The 20,340-nt window shown below is 39.5% G+C and overlaps 1 protein-coding gene across 1 annotated transcript in view; it reads right to left on the bottom strand.

Annotated features, from left to right (window-relative positions):
• Nucleotides 1-3,854: 3,854 nt before the first annotated feature.
• ergic2 (ERGIC and golgi 2) overlaps nt 3,855-20,340 on the bottom strand; it is a 69,688-nt gene continuing 53,202 nt past the window's right edge. Inside the window, exons 12-14 of the mRNA XM_028818014.2 lie at nt 14,963-15,125; nt 7,726-7,805; nt 3,855-6,133 (exon numbers count right to left, since the gene is read on the bottom strand). Coding sequence (XP_028673847.1) covers nt 6,065-6,133; nt 7,726-7,805; nt 14,963-15,125 — 312 coding nt within the window. The 3' untranslated portion in view covers nt 3,855-6,064. The remainder of the gene's footprint in view (nt 6,134-7,725; nt 7,806-14,962; nt 15,126-20,340) is intronic.

Below are 20,340 nucleotides of genomic sequence, written 5' to 3'. Positions count from 1 at the left end.
TCTTGCAACTATTTCTTGTTGAGCAAGTCTTCTGCTCAAAAAGTTTGTTTGTTAAGCTTAAGTAGTTCTCAACTAGGATTTCCATAACCTCCATACATCATCCGAAACGGCTTTCTCCTGAGCAGGATCATATCCCAGCAATCCTAGGGTGCAAGGCAGGAACAATCCCAGAACAGGGCACCAGTCCATCGCAGGGTGGGCTTTCCTGTAACATAATCAAGATAATCCCAAAATAAAACAAATACACTTGATAACTTCAGCTTATCCCAAAAATAGTCACAAGCACACAAAAGGGAAGAGGGTGGGCAGAGAACCACTATGGATATTCAACTCACATATTGAGTCAGGAGAGCCAGTTTAACTTAATTACAGCCAAGCAATATATTGCTTACAGAAACTGTTTATGCTTTTTTAAAGATTGCTATTGTATGAACTGCCCTGCTACAATGACATCCATTAAAATCATGTGAGTAACCTGTATTTACAACGGTTACTTCAAGGTCACAAAAACACACCCAGAAAAAGACCAATGAACTTTTAAAATTCGTTAAAAACAGCAAAAACTCAAAATGGCTTTAGGTAGGCATACATACCTGCTGAGTGATCAGAGCTGTAAATGCGCTGTTGCATAAGCGGCCATGTTCTACGTCACACAAGGGAGCTGAGAGGCCCGACTGCCAATGTTTCTTTTAAAGTAGGTGCGTGTGAGCCCACTGGGCGTACAAAAGCTCTTTATATTTCAGACAGCCACATTTTCCTGCAGTGCACAATGAAGCAAGTGAGGAAGTTCATGAAACCCCACCACCTGTAGAAAGTTTACAAAAGCAAGGAAAGACAGCATAATGACCTTCCTCCCAAAATCAGTTATTAAAACTTATGTCTGGAAAGTCCACAGCTGAAATCTTTGAAAAGTGACATTAAATTGTCCGTTTTCCCCATGGCCAATCTGCATGAATGTTATTTGTTTAGAAGTAGGAAGGTCAGATTAGCCAAAAACACTCTTATTAAAATCAAGCAAATATTGAAAAGGCTAAAGAGGGTTAATGGATATTTCCATGCTGAAGAGGAAAGAACATTAAAGACACATTTGAGCTGTATAGCCTTCATCAAGCCAAAAAGCTGTGTCTTTAAACTCCTTTCCTTTTCAGTGTGGAAACATCCTTTAAGATTTTTTTCTTTACAGATGTATGCTGATGCGCAAGTACTGTATATACATTACAGTATTTGAATATATCCAAACATACCTTAAACATTCTTGTACACTGTTACATATACACATTTGAACCATATTTGATTTTTTTATTTTTACCTACAATGTATCTGCAAGGATTGGAGTTTATATGACTCATTCATAGCTGCACAACAGAAGCAGGTAAAAACGGAACTACAGCCTTCAAATGAATGCAACTCACAAAAATAGGATTCTCTGGGCATCAAAAGTGAACAGAAAGTAAAATGGGGTACAGTTCTGATTGTGTCCATGAGAAAGCACATAGAAACCCAGAGAAAATCACTGCTGATAGCTCAAACATATTAAACACAGTCATTCGTCAATGTCTTTTTGATTGGTCTTGATTAATTGTAGTTTTGGGAGTGCACTGCAACTGCCTTCAACTCTCTAAGATTATGAAAATGAAGTTTGCAGCTACAAATCATTGGAAAAGTAATGTGACAGGACCCTCAGAGTTATTAGTTATCCTGTTCCGTATCAGGTGTAGGAGAAGAACAGGCATACCAACTGGGAAGAAGGATGGTTTCTTACACAGATGAGAGAGGCCAGAGAGGAAGGACAGATGGATTGGCAGACAGGATGAAAAAAGAACTGTGTGCCCAGCCAGTGTGATAAAAAGGATGGACCAGTGCTAGCCAGGAATTGGGAGCCGTTCCATCCCCAATATGCCAAAGTGCCAGTGGTCCTTGTGTGACAGCCCAGTTGGGACACTCGCAGAGCTACTTGGAAGATGGAGTCTGGATGTGCAACCCTTTTGGGAAGAAACCTCCCTACTTTCTATATGGCCAGGTAATGTTTCCAGGAAAACACAGCATGGCACCAGAAGCATTCCCAGGTCCAGTTTAAAACAAGAGCCCGCTGCCTCACATTGAGGAGTCAGAGTCAGGTGGCAGCAGGCAACACTCAACGGGAGGAAGAAAGGAGGATTGGAAGGGTCATTTGGAAAAGTACTGAGGTTTAATAAACATCTTATTTACTGCTACAAGTGTGTTGGGCTTTACTGTGTCTTGTGTTTGGGGGCCAGTGGCACCCCCTACTAAAGATAAAGCTTAGAGAAGTGTTGTGGACTGACAGTTCATTATATACCTGATCAATGAGAAACAAAACCTTGGGTAAAGGTTAAAAGGATTTTGTTTTCTTGTTTAAACTGAAGAAATGGTAAAAAATTATGAATAGTTTAGCAGCTAAAGTATCCATTGAAAACTGCAAGAATGAATGTGCATTTAAATGATCTCATTTGATATCACTGTGATTTTTTGTCAATGACAGGATTTTTTTTAGCATATTAAATGTTGCTGCGTTTTTAAACTATCGTTTAAAATAATCTGATATGTTTGCAATAAAATGTGAAAAGCATTAAAAGCTGCAATATTAATTGAAAATGCGAATAATTATAATAAAGTCACATTTATTTTATGCCATTCATTTCCAGTGCTCTTCTATATCAAAAAAAGTAAAATGTATAGTGGCAAAATTACAGAAAAATCTGTAAATCCCTAACAGTAGCACTGAGTGTACTCCTTTATTTTGAAACTCTAAGTGGGAGCTCACATACTGTGTAGTGGTTTTAAACCACCATCACAAATAATGATTAAAGTCCATTTATATTTCTGATAGAAATGTTGTGACAATATTTACATATGTATTATGTGATAATAAAGAGTAACGCATTATACATTAAATAGATTCATTTACACAACCTCAAGAAGTAATTGCAATTGACCACAGTTCAAATGGTTCTTTTGTCACAAGCGAGATATTAAAAATACAAAATACTTTGCAACTGAAGACCTGCCAGTAAAATAGAAACACTCATTATAAAAACTGGCAAGTTTTGCCCAGTACTCATAAAGATGATTTTCACACAGATGTTTGCAGTTACATTCAATGTGTATAAAGTCTGTTTGCGTTCAATAACCTTGTAGGATCATCCATGTCATGCCCATTCCTTGAAAATCTAATGGATGAGGGAACTCTGATTGTTCATTGGGGTTTTACATCATCAGGAAAATACAATGTTAAAGGACAGCACATATTGCTTGGTACTATACATACATTTGACGTCAACTGGATCTTCTTTGCATCTGGCTTATGTACGGAACTTGCAATGCAGAAAATCAGTGAAAGGCATTGCTGTATCAGGAGGTTCACAGAGCATTCCTTCTGCTAAAGCAGTTTTCTTGTCATCATTCAACCAAGGAGTGTGTTTTTTTTTGCACTGGTAAGTAAAACTATTTATCTATCTAAAGTTTTACCAGTGACAACAGGCTTCTCAAACATTTTAGGCACAATTGAATGCAGTCATGCAGAAAATAGCACCACCAAGCTCATTAGAGGCAGACAATGTAAAATATACATATCATTCCATAACATCAATGTTCACGTAAGTAATTTAAATGACACTGACAGGCATGGCCAGTCAAATTGTGCAATCAGCCATTCTGTTCAAAACAAACTCCTCAACAGGAATGACATTTAAAATTGCCACCTCCTGCAACCCCATTGATTTGTACTGGTGTGCAACCAGCAGATGACTAGCTTAATATTCAGTGTACTCTGGCCTAGAACAGAAAAATACGAATGACAAGCAAGACTTTTAAACTAAAATAATAAAAAAAAAAGATAAATATTAGTTTTCCAATTTATTAAAGAAAAATGTCACTGTTGGGCAGATTCAGCATTATTTAAACATATGGCAGTTTTTCCCTGGGCATCAGCGCTCACAGAACTCAACAGAATAGATCAAAGAAATTTAGACAAGTTATATAAGCTCCAGGTCCCCAAAAAGAGACATGCTTCTCATAAACAGTCATGTTCACACTGCTGAGCTACTCTGGTGACTGCGTCCACCCCAGCACAGGGCACTAATTAAATTAGGAAATGGCAGTAAGAGTATGGACTGCCAACTGGCAGCTCAGAGAAGGAGTGGGACCCTGCAGCAGTACTTACTAAAAACGATGACTTCTTTTGGACAATGAGAAGAAAGATGATGGTCTCAGAAATATACTGCAATCTAATTAAAGTTATCTGATGAAATTAAATAGAAATTTGATATAAACGCACATTGGTTTACATAGGTAGATGGTATTCAGTTGGGATGTAGAAAAGACACTGTCAATAGATTTTTCTGTAGAAATTTGCAGACAAAGGGAAAGACTCACACATATTACCCCTTGTAAGGAATGACGTCAATACCAGTTCCCCTCCCTCAAAACTCACCCCAGCACCATTTAGGAGTTTAATAATAATTTGAATACATTTCTGGGATTGTGCTCCGGAATGTCTGTTCAGTCTTGTACTTACTGCAAGTTTGCAACCGCAATGCCCTCAAACTCTGGAAGTCACTTTTATTAAGCATTACACACAGCTAAACACTTTCAAATTTGAAAGATGTTAGTTGAAATTTTGTATGTCTTTTTTTTTTTTTTAATTTCTTTTTAATAGTTTTAATAGTGTTTTGTTGCCTTTAGACATTTTTTTGTAACATGCATTTCTATTCAAGTAAAATGTCTTGCACAATTAATGAGTACTGAAATTAAATCTTAGGAGGAAGGCCTGATCTCATCTCCCAAACTACTAAGCAGCAGCAGGTACGGCAGACTGGCACTCCTGCCAGGCACTTTAAATGTATACGAGGTCTGAGGAGTGTACTGTACAAAAGCATACATCATCATCATCTAGTAACTGTGGCCAGTCACAGAAACACCTTCACACTTCTTTTTACTCAGTGGGTTTAGTGTAAAGTCTCACCTGGTTATTAGAAGAGATCCTGCACTATTCCAGATGGCAAGTTTACATCAGTTATACATATCCCTTCGAAAAACTCACAAATCATAGATACAAATATACGCACACACAAGGAAATAAAGAGCATCAACCCCATTTGTATTTATGTTATTACTGTCAACATGAAGGATGCCTGCTTTTCATATCTTTAATTTGGGGAGGTTACATTAAAAAAAGATATCTGAGGACTGAAGTCCACAGAAATTTCAGAGGTCATACAGGCCAGGAACCACTGAAAAATAAAAATAGACATCATTCTTGAATTCTGAGATTTCCAAGATTTACTAATGAAATATTCATATAAATCTTTAAATAAAATTTGAAAACTTTTCAAAAATAAAAAAAATATTTCATCATTTTCATTTTGTCAAAAAGTGCAGATGTACAATCTTTAAGTGGCACTCTTATAACAGATAAAAATCAATCACAAAAGTGAGATTTGCTAGTGTCACTGAACGCACAAAAGCCAAATAATAGTTCACACCTACAAAGGACTGTCTAATACATACATCTATCCAAAGCCAAGAACCAACAAAACCAGAAACAGGAAGGTCTGCGATCTGCTACTCACGTGCTGCTTCACTTTTAATTTTACTATTGCTATAGGTGAGTGAGAAAGACAAGAACAACAACAGGTGTTTGGCCTTTAGAGGACACAAGGTGGAGAGATTAGTGACAAAAAAGCTCCTTTTAAATATAAAAATGAGTCCTTGGTATTTGTGTTTATCATTTGAACAGTAGACCGATTTAAGCAGTCTTACTAAACACAGAATTCACCAAGGTTACATTTACGATTTCAAATAAATATTCTGCAAATTCTTCACATCTATTGGTTTTAAACGTACGTAAAACAAAATTCTCAAAATATTAAAAAGACATGAAAAAATTAAGCCCTGAATAATACTGCTGCATTGTCAAGTAGCAGCTGAAAAATTTGTCCAATGTGGTTCCAATTTGAATCAAGACGCCTCCACAGGTCCATTTCATTCTATTGCACTTTTTTATATAAAAATGGGAACATTTTCTCCAACAAGACAAAATGGACTGCTAGTGTTTGCTGTTGTCATCTGTAACTAGGGATGTGTGATTGTTCATATGACCATCAAGGATGCTCACCTATAAAGAAAAAACATAGACAAATAATTAAAAAAATTCCATTTATTAAATTAAATGTAATACATACTAAATACATTAATATTTGCTCATGTTTCTCTGGGAACTCTGATTTACTGTTTGTTCAAAGAGACACTCTTAGGTAAATTAGTAACTATAAATTGACCTGGTGTGAGTGTAGGTAGTACTGCATGTCCATCATCCTGCAAAGACTGGCATTCCTATCCAAGACTGGACTATATTTCTCATAAATTAGAAAAAGTATCTGCAGACTTCACAATCACTCTGTAGAGGAGATGTTATGGTTGTGTAGACACTTAACAATGTTGTTTGTCATCCATTTTTTTAGGCATGTACTGTAAACCATCAGGTCCCTGTCACTTCCCAACACTGTCTCTTTCAGTAATCCTAAATTGGCTACTTAACTCTCAAGACTTACACTTAAATAATATAAAAATAACCAAACTGTGTGAGCATCAGTTAAGCAAATGTTATTCTAACTGGACAAATATTTTGGTCAATAAATGTCCAAATCATTCTTTTCACATATGCAATAAACTAAAATAATATGAAAAAAAATTCTACATTTTTTTCTCTTCAAAATGAAATATATTTTTTAATTGAGGCAACAGTGCTCTCCGAGTATAACTTTGGTACTTGAGGTCCTGTATCTGTAAACTTTCAAATACCCAGAATATATACTGTAGTAAGAGCTAAATGATAATTTATTCACTTTATGGACATTCTTTGGTTCAAATTAATGCATTGATTCTGCTACTAGGCTTTAATGGAAAATCTTAGTTGTATCGATTTCCATTTGGGAATGACCTTGTCAAACAGTAAGTGCTTTAAATGAAAGCGTGTGCAATTACTAACATTAACAATGACACCCATAAGTGTTAAGAACACAGGAATGTACTTTAAAAAAATGTTTACCAATGACTTAAAATAAACTTGTTACTCTAGGAAGGCTCTAGGAACAGAAAACAATACAATATATACTATACAATTTTCATCTACAGGAAATAGTACCAGGAACGCTTGGACCAATTCATGTTGTAACGCAAGCATTAACGTGCCCTGCCACTGTCTAACATCTATACTAATGCCTAATGTAACCATGAGTTAGTCATTGCCACTTCTCACAGTACAAAAACTGACAGATAATTCAATTCTACAAATGTGACTTGTACATTAATATGGATTAAACCAACAATTAGGGAAATAAAAAAATACAATCTGAACAAATTAAGGAATTCACAGAAGGAGTTTAGGAGATTCTAAGTTAAAAATTTGCTGTAAGAATAAACAGATATTACTTTAATACTTGGTGAATGCCTTAACCCAATACAAGTTACAAGATATGGGGTATCTTATAACTACCCATAAAAAAATGAAGTTTATTGCTCAGTACAAGTGAGTGGAGGGAACTAGCTGAAAGTCCAGCATTCTAGTCACTACACTCCACAAAAAGCATGTTCCTTATACATTGATTTTAATTATATATTTAAACTTCTCTAGTTCCAAAAGTAGAAAGGAAAATATTTCAGTTCAGTTTTACAGTACAATGTATAAAGAAATCAAAACAAACTTACATCTTTAGGCTTGTAAACACCCAATTTAAACCGACAGCAGACTATATCAACCAAGAAACCTACAAGTCCATGTAGCATACCTAAAATAAAAAAATAATTTAAAAGAAAAAAAAAAACGAAAAAAAAGTTAGACTAGTACAATTGTAGTAAATAAATGTGTGCTTAATTTATGATACAAGTTAGATGCCTAATCATGCAATAATGTTTTTGGAACCTGCAATAAAAATGAGAGAGCAAGAAGAGAGTGACAGAAGAAGAAAATAAAAAGAGGAAATTTGCAAGGAGAAAATCAAAGTGATGTGAATGTATGTGGCAACACCCAATGATGGTCATTACAGTCAAAGGATAAAGGACAAATTTTTATATGAAAGCAGCTTTTGGTCAAGGACTGGTTGCTACGAGTAATGATCAAATGTATGTGAGGGGCTGATCAACTAATAGTAATTAGGACAAAAGGTAACACTGAAATTTTAAATGTTAAAGAAGGTGAACCCAGGAAAAACCATAGTGATGACTGAAGGCTAAGGAATGAAAGTGGGCTGTATACTGTGTAGACTCCGTTATAATAAAAGAACTCTGATAGCAATGAACTTATTATTTGAAGGCAGAAACAAGCCTTTAATACGCAGAAGTACAAATGCACATAATAGTACCTATTTATAGTGAAGATCATCCCACTACACACATTTTGCATGGAAAAGTTTGCAAACCCCACCTCCCCCAATTTAACCGAAGGCAGTTTAAGTGACTTACTCTGCGTCACACAATCAATCTTTGTAGGGAGTTAAGAGAACAAACATAGTCCTTAAACACACAGCCTGTAGTAGTGACAGGAGCACTAATCAGGGAGACATTAACTTTAAAGCCCATATGAGAAACCAGAGACATTTTAGCACAGTATCTGTGAACTCTTAAGGAGATTAGCAGTTTTGCTTGTTTCTCTCTTGCATTTATTGTAATTGAAGGTAAAGCCACTCATAAAAGAAGAATTTTAAAATAATGATTTAAGGAAGCACACTTGGAAAAGAAAATAGATGAAAGGGAATGCAAAAAAAGTACACATTAAACTAGTTAACTTGAATGCTGCCACACTGAAAAAACAAAATTTAAGAAAAAATGAAAGTGAATTATCCAGATTTTGTTTTTTTTCTGGTTTGAAATTCTTATTAAATTGTTAATTCCTCAAGAGTGCTAGTGGCTAATTCCAAAAAAAAAAAATTAAGTCTTCATTATAATCTTTTTGGATTTGCTTTTGACAGGCCAGGCTGAATCACTTAATCAGAATGCTGTAAAACAAACATATACAATTACAAATGACTATTGTGTGGGGACATATCAGGAAAAAGTACTGTAATACATTTCATATTTTACCCTTCTAAAAATAAATTACAATGATATTCAACTAATTAACAAAAAATTCATCACCCTTGACTAACATTTAACATCAGGTATCTAAATGCAGCAAGTATCAGTTTCATTACTACTACAGCTTGATTACTAATATATTTCCTGTCTCCAATTAGAATACCTACAGTATATTAAATTCATTTCCATTTAAAAATGAGCCTAGAAAATCTGCCTTTCAAATTCAATAACAAGTGAGTTTGTTGCTTCACTGAAAGCTTATGACTCATGTGGGACTACACATAAACACAGGAGCCAGTAGAAAAAAAATACAAACTGTGATAAAAAAGAATTATTACACAATTTTACACCTTTCAGTGATCAAACATTTATCTTACCATTCATTGTTCTCCGTTTGTGATATAAACGATCTGAGCACAGATATTTTTCCACATGCTCACAAATACAAATTTCTGAGCATTAATATAGTGAAAAGTCAAGCAAAATGACACCTTTTATAGGCTAACTAAAAAGATTACAATATGCAAGCTTTCAAGGCAATTCCGGCTCCTACTTCAGGCAAGATGTAATCATTAATTGCATCTTGCCAGAAGAAGGGGCCCGAGTTGCTTCGAAAGCTTGCATATTGTAATCTTTTTAGTTAGCCAATAAAATGTGTCATTTTGCTTGACTTCTCACGACATTCATAATGGCTAACATGGTGCAACACCCTAGTACTATGAGCATTAATATAGAATTTTCTCCAATAATATTTGCCATCAATAGTGCAAAAATTAAACCAAGTGAATGAGGCTCTTCTTTTTCTCCTTTCATGCATGCCTTGTTGCTTGGCGCACACATTTTCCAAAAATTGTTATAACCATCCCTCCTTGAACCGCCACCTTATCGTGGTGGAGGGGTTTACGTGTCCCAATGATCCTAGGAGCTCTGTTGTCCGGGGCTTTATGGCCCTGGTAGGGCCACCCAAGGCAAACTGGTCCTAGGTGAGGGATGAGACAAAGAGCAGTTCAACAAACCTTCAATGATGAATCAGAACTTTGGACGACGTTTTCCCTTGCCCAGATGCGGGTCACCAGGGCCCCCCTCTGGAGCCAGGCCTGGAGGTGGGGCTCGATGGCGAGCGCCTGGTGGCCGGGCCTGCACCCATGGGGCTCGGTCAGGCACAGCCCGTAGAGGCAACGTGGGTCCCCCTTCCCATGGGCTCACCACCTATGGGAGGGGCCAAGGAGGTCGGGTACAGTGTGAGTTGGGTATTGGCCGAAGGCAGGGACCTTGGCGGTCTGATCCTCGGCTACAGAAGCTGGCTCTTGGGACGTGGAATGTCACCTCTCTGAAGGTAAAGGAGCCTGAGATAGTGCGCGAGGTTGAGAGGTTCTGGCTAGATATAGTCGGACTCACCTCGACGCACAGCTTGGACTCTGGAACCAATCTCCTTGATAGGGGCTGGACTCTCTACCACTCTGGAGTTGCCCCCGGTGAGAGGCCCCAAGCGGGTGTGGGCATACTTATTGCCCCCTGACTTGGAGCCTGTTCATTGGGGTTTACCCCGGTGGACGAGAGGCGTATGCGGCGAACAGCAGTTTGGAGTACCCACCCTTTTTGGAGTTCCTGGACGGGGTGCTAGAGGGCATACCTTCTGGGGACTCCCTCGTTCTGCTGGGAGACTTCAATGCTCACGTGGGCAATGACAGTGAGACCTGGAAGGGCGTGATTGGGAGGAATGGCCCCCCAATCTGAACCCGTGCGGTGTTTTGTTATTGGACTTCTGTGCTCGTCACGGATTGTCCATAACGAACACCATGTTCAAGCATAGCGGTGTTCATATGTGCACTTGGCACCAGGACACCCTAGGCCTCAGTTCAATGATCGAATTTGTGGTCGTGTCATCGGACTTGCGGCCGCATGTCTTGGACACTTAGGTGAAGAGAGGGGCGGAGCTGTCATCTGATCACCACCTGGTGGTGGGGGAGGATGCCGGTCAGACCTGGTAGGCCCAAACGTGTTGTGAGGGTCTGCTGGGAACGTCTGGAAGAGCCCCCTGTCAGAAGTAGCTTCAACTCCCACATCCAGCAGAACTTCGACCACATCCCGAGGGAGGTGGGGAACATTGAGTCCGAATGGGCCATGTTCCGTGCCTCTATTGTTGAGGCGGTTGACCGGAGCTGTGGCCGTAAGGTGGTTGGTGCCTGTCGTGGCGGTAATCCCCGAACCCGTTGGTGGACACCGGCGGTTAGGGATGCCGTCAAGCTGAAGAAGTCCTGCGGGAGTCTGGAGGCAGCTGATAGGTACCGGCAGGCCAAGCGGAATGCGGCTTTGGTGGTTGCTGAGGCAAAAACTCGGGCGTGGGAGGAGTTTGGGGAGGCCATGGAGAACAACTTTCGAGAACGGCTTCGAGGAGATTCTGGTCCACCATCCAGCGTCTCAGGAGGGGGAAGCAGTGCAGTGTCAACACTGTATATGGTGGGGATGGTGAGCTGCTGACCTCGACTCGGGACGTTGTGGGTCGGTGGGGGGAGTACATCGAAGACCTCCTCAATCCCAAACATGCCTTCCAATGAGGAAGCAGAGCCTGGGGACTCGGAGGTGGGCTCCCCCATCTCTGGGACTGAGGTCACCGAGGTGGTCAAAAAACGCCTTGGTGGCAGGGCCCCAGGGGTGGATGAGATACGCCCGGAGTTCCTCAAGGCTCTGGATGTTGTAGGACTGTCTTGGTCGACACACATCTGCAACATCGCATGGACATCAGGGACAATGCCTCTGGAATGGCAGACTGGGGTGGTGGTCCCCCTCTTTAAGAAGGGGGACCGGAGGGTGTGTTCCAACCACAGAGGGATCACACTCCTCAGCCTCCCTGGAAAAGTCTATTCGGGGATCCTGGAGAGAAGGGTCCGTCGGATAGTTGAACCTCGGATTCAGGAGGAACAGTGTGGTTTTCGTCCTGGTCGTGGAACAGTGGATCAGCTCTACACCCTTAGCAGAGTCCTGGAGGGTGCACGGGAGTTCACCCAACCAATCTACATGTGTTTTGTGGACTTGGAAAAGGCGTTCGACCGTGTCCCTCGGGGAATCCTGTGGGGGGTACTCCGAGAGTATGGGGTACTGGACCCCCTGATAAGGGATGTTCAGTCCCTGTACGATATGTGTCAGAGCTTGGTCCGCATTGCTGGCAGTAAGTCGAACCCATTTCCAGTGAGAGTTGGACTCCGCCAGGGCTGCCCTTTGTCACCGATTCTGTTCATAAATTTTATGGACAGAATTTCTACGCACAGCCAGGGCGTTGACAGGGTCCGGTTTGGTGGACTCAGGATTGGGTCACTGCTTTTTGCAGATGATGTTGTCCTGTTTGCTTCATCAGGCCGTGATCTTCAGCTCTCTCTGGATCAGTTCGCAGCTGAGCGTGAAGCGGCTGGGATGGGAATCAGCACCTCCAAATCCGAGGCCATGGTCCTCAGCCGAAAAAGGGTGGAATGCCCTCTCAGGGTTGGGAGCGAGATCCTGCCCCAAGTGGAGGAGTTCAAGTATCTCGGGATCTTGTTCACGAGTGAGGGAAGAATGGAGCATGAGATCGACAGGCGGATCGGTCTGTCGTGGTGAAAAAGGAGCTGAGCCGCAAGGCAAAGCTCTCAATTTACCAGTCGATCTATGTTCTTACCCTCACCTATGGTCATGAGCTATGGGTAGTGACTGAAAGAACGAGATCGCGAATACAAGCGGCTGAAATGAGTTTCCATTGCAGGGTGTCTGGGCTTTCCCTTAAAGATAGGATAAGAAGGTCAGTCATCCGGGAGGGACTCAGAGTAGAAGTCAGATGAGGTGGCTCGGGCATCTGATCAGGATGCCTCCTGGACGCCTCCCTGGTGAGGTGTTCTGGGCACGTCTAAACGGGAGGAGGCCCCGGGAAAGACTCGGGACACGTTGGAGGGACTATGTCTATTGGCTAGCCTGGGAACACCTTGGGATTCTCCTGAAAGAGCTAGAAGAAGTGGCCGGGGAGAGGGAAGTCTGGGTATCTCTGCTCAAGCTGCTGCCCCCGCGACCCGATCTTGGATAAGCGGAAGAGGATGGATGGATGGATGGCTGTAACCATTTCTTCAGATTTGCTCCCCAAATTTTCCCAAACCCTGTGATATTTGTATTTGTTCTCACCACAGGCTACATCATTACCTGGAAACTGTTACACAACATTTTAAAGGGAAGAGAGGGCTGACCCTAAATGTTGCAAATGAATATGTAACTTAAACATCCTACACAGAATTCCTGAGATCAGTTAAGATGAATTCAAATTGTCATTTGGAGAATAATTGCATATCAATAATATCTATTGTACAGACAATGAAAAGCTAAAATCAGATACTTATTCTGTTGTACCAATGTTTCCCAAACTCTGTTCTGGTGTACCACAGCATCTTCTTATTTTGGTTTGAGCTAAATTATTAATCACTTTTTCTTTAATTTAACTAAAAAATTACATCATTTTTGTTGTTTCTATTTTTAAATTTAAAGGCCCTACCCTTTTAGTTAGGTGAATAGGTTCATTTCTCATTTCTCTAAGCCTATCAGGATTTTGCTTTCTTTAATTATCTTAAAATGTATTTAAGTACCGTGGATACTCCCGTATAAGTCGAAAAATTTATGCCTTAAAATTCATTCAAAAAAACAGGGTCGACTTATCCACGAGACAACACAATTGTCCATAGAATTTGGGTAATGACATTGTACACTCAACGCTTCACGGTGTTAAGTCACCGGTCATCTGCTGTTTAACATGGTCTTTGAAATAATTATAAGCCAGCAATACTATTGCTAATTAGCTAGTTTTTTTCCAATTTCATTAAATAATTCTTTAAACTTTGAAATACTTGAATTTGAGCATTAGCTTTTGCAGGTTTTGGATAACAAACATACCATTAGCTGCCATGTGCCATCTAGCGGCCGCCATCGCGCATGCCTGTCGGCTGGTACATAGTGTTAAAGGTCGCGGGAGCAAGCCGGCATATAGCGGCTGTAATTGCACATGCCTGTTGGCCAGTACATAGTGTTAAAGGTCGCCGGAGCAAGCCGGCATCTAGCGCCTGCAATCGCACGTGCCAGTCAGCCGGTACATAGTGTTAAAGGTCGCCGGAGCAAGCCGGCATATAGTGGATACGATCATGCATGCCTGTCGGCTGGTACATAGTGTTAAAGGTCGCAAGCTGTCAAGTTTTACCCTCGACTTATATGCGGATCATAACAAATTTCGTAATTTTCGGCTTAAAAATACACTCGACTTATCTGCGAGATCGACTAATACGCGAGTATCTACGGTACTTGCTTTATGAAGAGCACATATATCTAAATAGATGTGGAGTAAACTTTTTGTTTGTGATACATTGTTATTTGCACTAGTGCCCAATGTCTATTAATTGTTCTTTGTATAATATTTAAAAACAACTAAATATCAAGAACTCTATGAGGTTACTGTTATCTTAAAAAAAAAAAAAAAAAAAAAAAAAAGCAAGACAGTATCCAAATGACAAAAAAAAAAAACAAACAAACACCAACCAATAACATCTGAATTGCCTTCAGTGTTACTGAAATAACTACAAAAAAGATGTCAAACATGCTGTGCATGAACAAAGATACAAGAATTGTGACAAGAAGAGTGGGGTAATCCTAAAAGAAGAAGCTGAAAGACCCCTAGCCGAGTACTAGAAACATTTGGAAACTGATTTCTTTCTAAGCATTAACTGATAGGACACAATCACATTTGCACGCACCACATTAACCATTTCCTTTTATTATTATGTGTTAAATACATAACAATAGTGTGAATTAAAATGTGCTGAAAGGTGTCACTTTTTTTAAAAGCAATGCCCTAAATACAACAACTTACCTGTTGTTGAAAATATTCCTCCAACAATGCCACAGAGACGGATAGCAAACTGCCAGAATGGCATGTGCTGCTCAGTAACTGTCACCATAAGGGAGCTAATGTCATATTTCATAAATATTCCAGATACACCATGGCTGCCTGCTGAGTGGTCTATCACACGTTCCTTCAGAATAAGACAGATAAATAGTTTTAATACACTGAGACCTGAAACATTTTAAATCATGTCCTAAATCAAAGATTTTTGAAAGCAATATGAATGAATCATTAAAATTGGTCTGTCACCAGCATTCTTACAGAAGATTCTAATCCACTGTGTTTACACACAGTTATATTCTGACCCTGAATTTGCCTCCAGTATCCAATTCAAGGTTGAGTTCAGAGGCAGGGTTATTGTGAAAAAAGTACAGAATCATCCAACAGAATCTTTATTTTTTAAATAAATGGCAGAATGCTGTGACTATCCACTGGATATAATGTCTACATCTACAGTTGATTTATAAAACATCTCTTCTCTCTGTGAAAGCTCAAACCCCATTACATTAAATAATAAGTAAACATGCAAGATCCATACAGACCATACTCAGATTAGAATTTGTATCCAGTGTAAACCACTCTGAATAAGAAACATTAGTAAAATAAAGCAAGATAAGATTTATTGTTGTATACACAGTACAATTAAATTCTTACCTACATGTCTCTCACAGTCTAGTAACAATATTATAATACAAACTGTGGCTCATGGACACAACATCATAGAAGATATACAACAACATACAACAGGTCTACTTTATGACCAGCAGCTCGGCTTTCCTGAAAATATGGAAGACATTGTTGTCTGTCAAAATGTAATACGTAAAATCAGGTACAAGGCAGGAACCAACTCCATAAGACGACACCAGCCTATAGCAGAGTACATATGTCCACATGGAATCAATTTAGGATTGCCAAAAAGCTTAGCCTACATTTCTCTGGGGATTTTGACAAAAAAGTAGTATACAAATTCACTTGTTTACTTTAGGTCACCCATTTAATGCATATGTACTTAATAATAATAAGCAGCGCTGCCAGACAGCACATTCACATCAGCCAAATTTCACTCACTCAACCTAAAATCGTTTGTGGGTGCAAGTAAGAAAATGCAGATGAATGTCTCAAGAGCACAAAACTCACATAAAAGGAATGCCAAAAAGAAACTGAATCACCATCCTGGTGTTGTGAAGCAGTGGTGCTACTGGCAATACAGGCCGACATGTGGAATTGGCATTAAAAAACAAAAAACGTACACAATTGTGTACATTACTAATATGCAATTTATCTACTGAGCAATAAAATTAACTGAAATAAAATTACCGTAACTTACTATTTTACAAGACATGGTTATTTTGGGGAAGGTGAGATCAGGTTTCATACAAAAATGTCACAGATCAAGGACAGTGCAAAGTTGATTATATAAATGATGTAAGAAATATGTAAAAAGAAACTTTACATTTTACATGTTGTACAACTTAACCCACATATAATCTGTCTAAAAAAACAAATTTACTTGCTACATAATGCTCTTAGTGTTTAATTAATGGGATTTTGAAACGCACAAATAGAAAAGGAAAAAAAAACCAAAAAAAAAATGCATGAGTATATCATATAAAAGGACTGAAACTTCAGTTTCAATCACTCTACTTCATCCTTATCAGGGAATAGGACTACTTGGAGTACTAACAAAAAAAGAAAAAAAACCCAGTATATATATATATATATATATATATATATATATATATACACACACACACACACACACACACACACACACACACACACACACACACACAAACACTTGGGGGATCCACTCGCCAACCCCCTGGCCTGTGCTACACCCCAACTACTTTGCATGTCTGCTGCTCACGTATGTGAATTTCACTTTCACCCAAAAACAAATCGTTTAGTTCTCGCGGATAGGCCTCTTCATTGGGAAGAAACACTACTTTTCCCTGATAGCAACACAAATAAGACAATCTACAAGTCTCTAACTTAATGTTTAAAGCCAACCAATATCTACATACTTCTGTCATATCACCTATGTCCATATATTCAATTTCTTTTCGCTGTTCCGTTATTTCACCGAGTAATAATTTCCGTTTGTTAGCGCTAATGTGATCTTTACTATCAGTTTTTTGACACTTACGAATTTTAGTACTTTCATAACCTCTAACCTGCTCTGCATGTGTATTGTGCCAACGTTTTTGAACCTCTTTACAACATTCTACTTTGTCTTCTACTCTTTGTCTTTTGTTTCCGACCCTGCTTGGAGCTGAGAGCACAGCAACTGTGTCTGACAATAGCATTCACACAAATGAGAAGTGATTGGACTGTGGGCATGGTTGTAAATGTTTGAGAGGAGGGCGGGACTTGTCAAAATCTCTTGGCAAAAAGTCTTTTCTCACGGGAGTTGAAATTGTCTCAGAGAAAGTCTCGTCCTAGGATTTCCTTTTATGATGAGAGATTATAGAGTACCTGACAAATAATACAAAGAGTACATGACACATGTTTCGCCCTAATTAGGGCTCATCAGGTGTATGCACCTTTGCTTCCTTCCCCTTGTGGTACTTAATCTCGTAAGTCAGCACTGGAGGCAAAGCCTCAGACATTACACCATGAAAGCTGGTTTGCTTACTTGACTATCTGGGTGGTCACCTACCAGTAACGCTTGTGGTTGGTCAGCAAACATCTGCCACACCCTCTCAGAAGCGAGAAGCAGATCAAAGCTATGATGAGCATCAATTAGGCAGAAACACATGTTGTGTAATCTTTGTATTACTTGACATGGACTATACTGGATTTCCGCCCACATTCCCAAAGGTGTGCAGGTTAAGTTAAATGACGACTCTAAACTGACCTTACCTGCATGTGTGAATTTGTGTGCCCCATGATGGACTGAATGGACTCCTGTCAATGTTGTTTTCCGCCTTACATTTAATACTTCTAAAATAGGCACCAGAACCACGTGACTTTGAATCAGACTCAGTGAGGTTGAAAATGTATGTTAGTTTTATTCTTTACGTGACTTACAGAAGTATGCAAAGGTTATTTTGTGAATGTCATTTGACAAAAAAAATTATATATCACAGTACACACTTGTCCCAGTAAATGTTTGCAGGCTTCTTATACAAAGAACCAAAATCTTTTGTAAATGATTACAGAATAAAAGTAATTTAATACTTATTCGATTTAATGGATATTTCAACAAGGCCATCATAAGTAAAAAGCAAGTATCTAACTCTGTAGAACATGCAAAATCCGATTGTGCTTAAAACAGAATCACTGAACAAGTGTAAGTTTTAACATGTAATATACAGTGCATCCGGAAAGTATTCACAGCGCATCACTTTTTCCACATTTTGTTATGTTACAGCCTTATTCTAAAATGGATTAAATTCATTTTTTTCCTCAGAATTCTGCACACAACACCCATAATGACAACAAGAAAAAAAGTTTACTTGAGGTTTTTGCAAATTTACTAAAAATAAAAAAACTGAGAAATCACATGTACATAAGTATTCACAGCCTTTGCACAATACTTTGTCGATGCACCTTTGGCAGCAATTACAGCCTCAAGTTGTTTTGAATATGATGCCACAAGCTTGGCACACCTATCCTTGGCCAGTTTCGCCCATTCCTTTTTGCAGCAGGTCTCAAGCTCCATCAGGCTGGATGGGAAGCGTCGGTGCACAGCCATTTTAAGATCTCTCCAGAGATATTCAATCGGATTCAAGCCTGGGCTCTGGCTGGGCCACTCAAGGACATTCACAGAGTTGTCCTGAAGCCACTCCTTTGATATCTTGGCTGTGTGCTTAGGGTCGTTGTCCTGCTGAAAGATGAATCGTCGCCCCAGTCGGAGGTCAAGAGCGCCCTGGAGCAGGTTTTCATCCAGGATGTATCTGTACATTGCTGCAGTCATCTTTCCCTTTATCCTGACTAGTCTCCCAGTTCCTGCTGCTGAAAAACATGCCCACAGCATGATGCTGCCACCACCATGCTTCACTGTAGGGATGATGCCAGGTTTCCCCCAAATGTGACGCCTGGCATGCACACCAAAGAGTTCAATCTTTGTCTCATCAGACCAGAGAATTTTCTTTCTCATGGTCTGAGAGTCCTTCAGGTGCCTTTTGGCAAACTCCAGGCGGGCTGCCATGTGCCTTTTACTAAGGAGTGGCTTCCGTCTAGCCACTCTACCATACAGGCCTGATTGGTGGATTGCTGCAGAGATGGTTGTCCTTCTGGAAGGTTCTCCTCTCTCCACAGAGGACCTCTGACAGAGTGACCATCGGGTTCTTGGTCACCTCCCTGACTAAGGCCCATCTCCTCCGATCGCTCAGTTTAGATGGCCGGCCAGCTCTAGGAAGAGTCCTGGTGGTTTTGAACTTCTTCCACTTACAGATGATGGAGGCCACTGTGCTCATTGGGACCTTCAAAGCTGCAGAAATTTTTCTGTAACCTTCCCCAGATTTGTGCCTCGAGACAATTCCTTTGACTTCATGCTTGGTTTGTGCTCTGACATGAAATGTCAACTGTGGGACCTTATATAGACAGGTGTGTGCCTTTCCAAATCATGTCCAATCAACTGAATTTACCACAGGTGGACTCCAATTAAGCTGCAGAAACATCTCAAGGATGATCAGGGGAAACAGGATGCACCTGAGCTCAATTTCGAGCTTCATGGCAAAGGCTGTGAATACTTATGTACATGTGCTTTCTCAATTTTTTTATTTTTAATAAATTTGCAAAAATCTCAAGTAAACTTTTTTCACGTTGTCATTATGGGGTGTTGTGTGTAGAATTCTGAGGAAAAAAATGAATTTAATCCATTTTGGAATAAGGCTGTAACATAACAAAATGTGGAAAAAGTGATGCGCTGCGAATATTTTCCGGATGCACTGTACACTGCATATCTTGAATGAGACGTTTGTTCACCCTTCTGAAGATGTTTGTCACCTGCAAGTGCCTGAAGGCTGGATAACCAAGATAAGCCAGCATGTTCAGCCCAAAAAATCTGCATGGTGCTGCATTTGTGCTCATTACATGCTATGATTGAGTCAGGTGCAATGCCAATTGGGTGACAGAAAAAACTGGGTCATATCCATGTACAATTTTATCACATTTTTGTGCATTTTACTGTTTTTTTTAATGTTAAATCCAGCTTTGAACAGATGTATGCCTTGCTACTGAATTTATATGCAGAAGACTAGAAATTAAAAAAGATTAACTGTCATGCTATTAAATTTGTTCTATCACCTTTACATATGGAAACCTTATTTCTGATTACTTTTAAATATTATTTAAGCATTTAAAGAGCATTTTAATCCTTTGAATTAGAGATAAAGTAT

The sequence above is a fragment of the Erpetoichthys calabaricus genome, chromosome 1, assembly GCF_900747795.2.
Source record: "Erpetoichthys calabaricus chromosome 1, fErpCal1.3, whole genome shotgun sequence".
Lineage (NCBI taxonomy): Eukaryota > Metazoa > Chordata > Cladistia > Polypteriformes > Polypteridae > Erpetoichthys > Erpetoichthys calabaricus.
The sequence above is the reverse complement of the archived record's forward strand: the minus strand, read 5'-3'. Positions and strand labels throughout refer to the sequence as shown.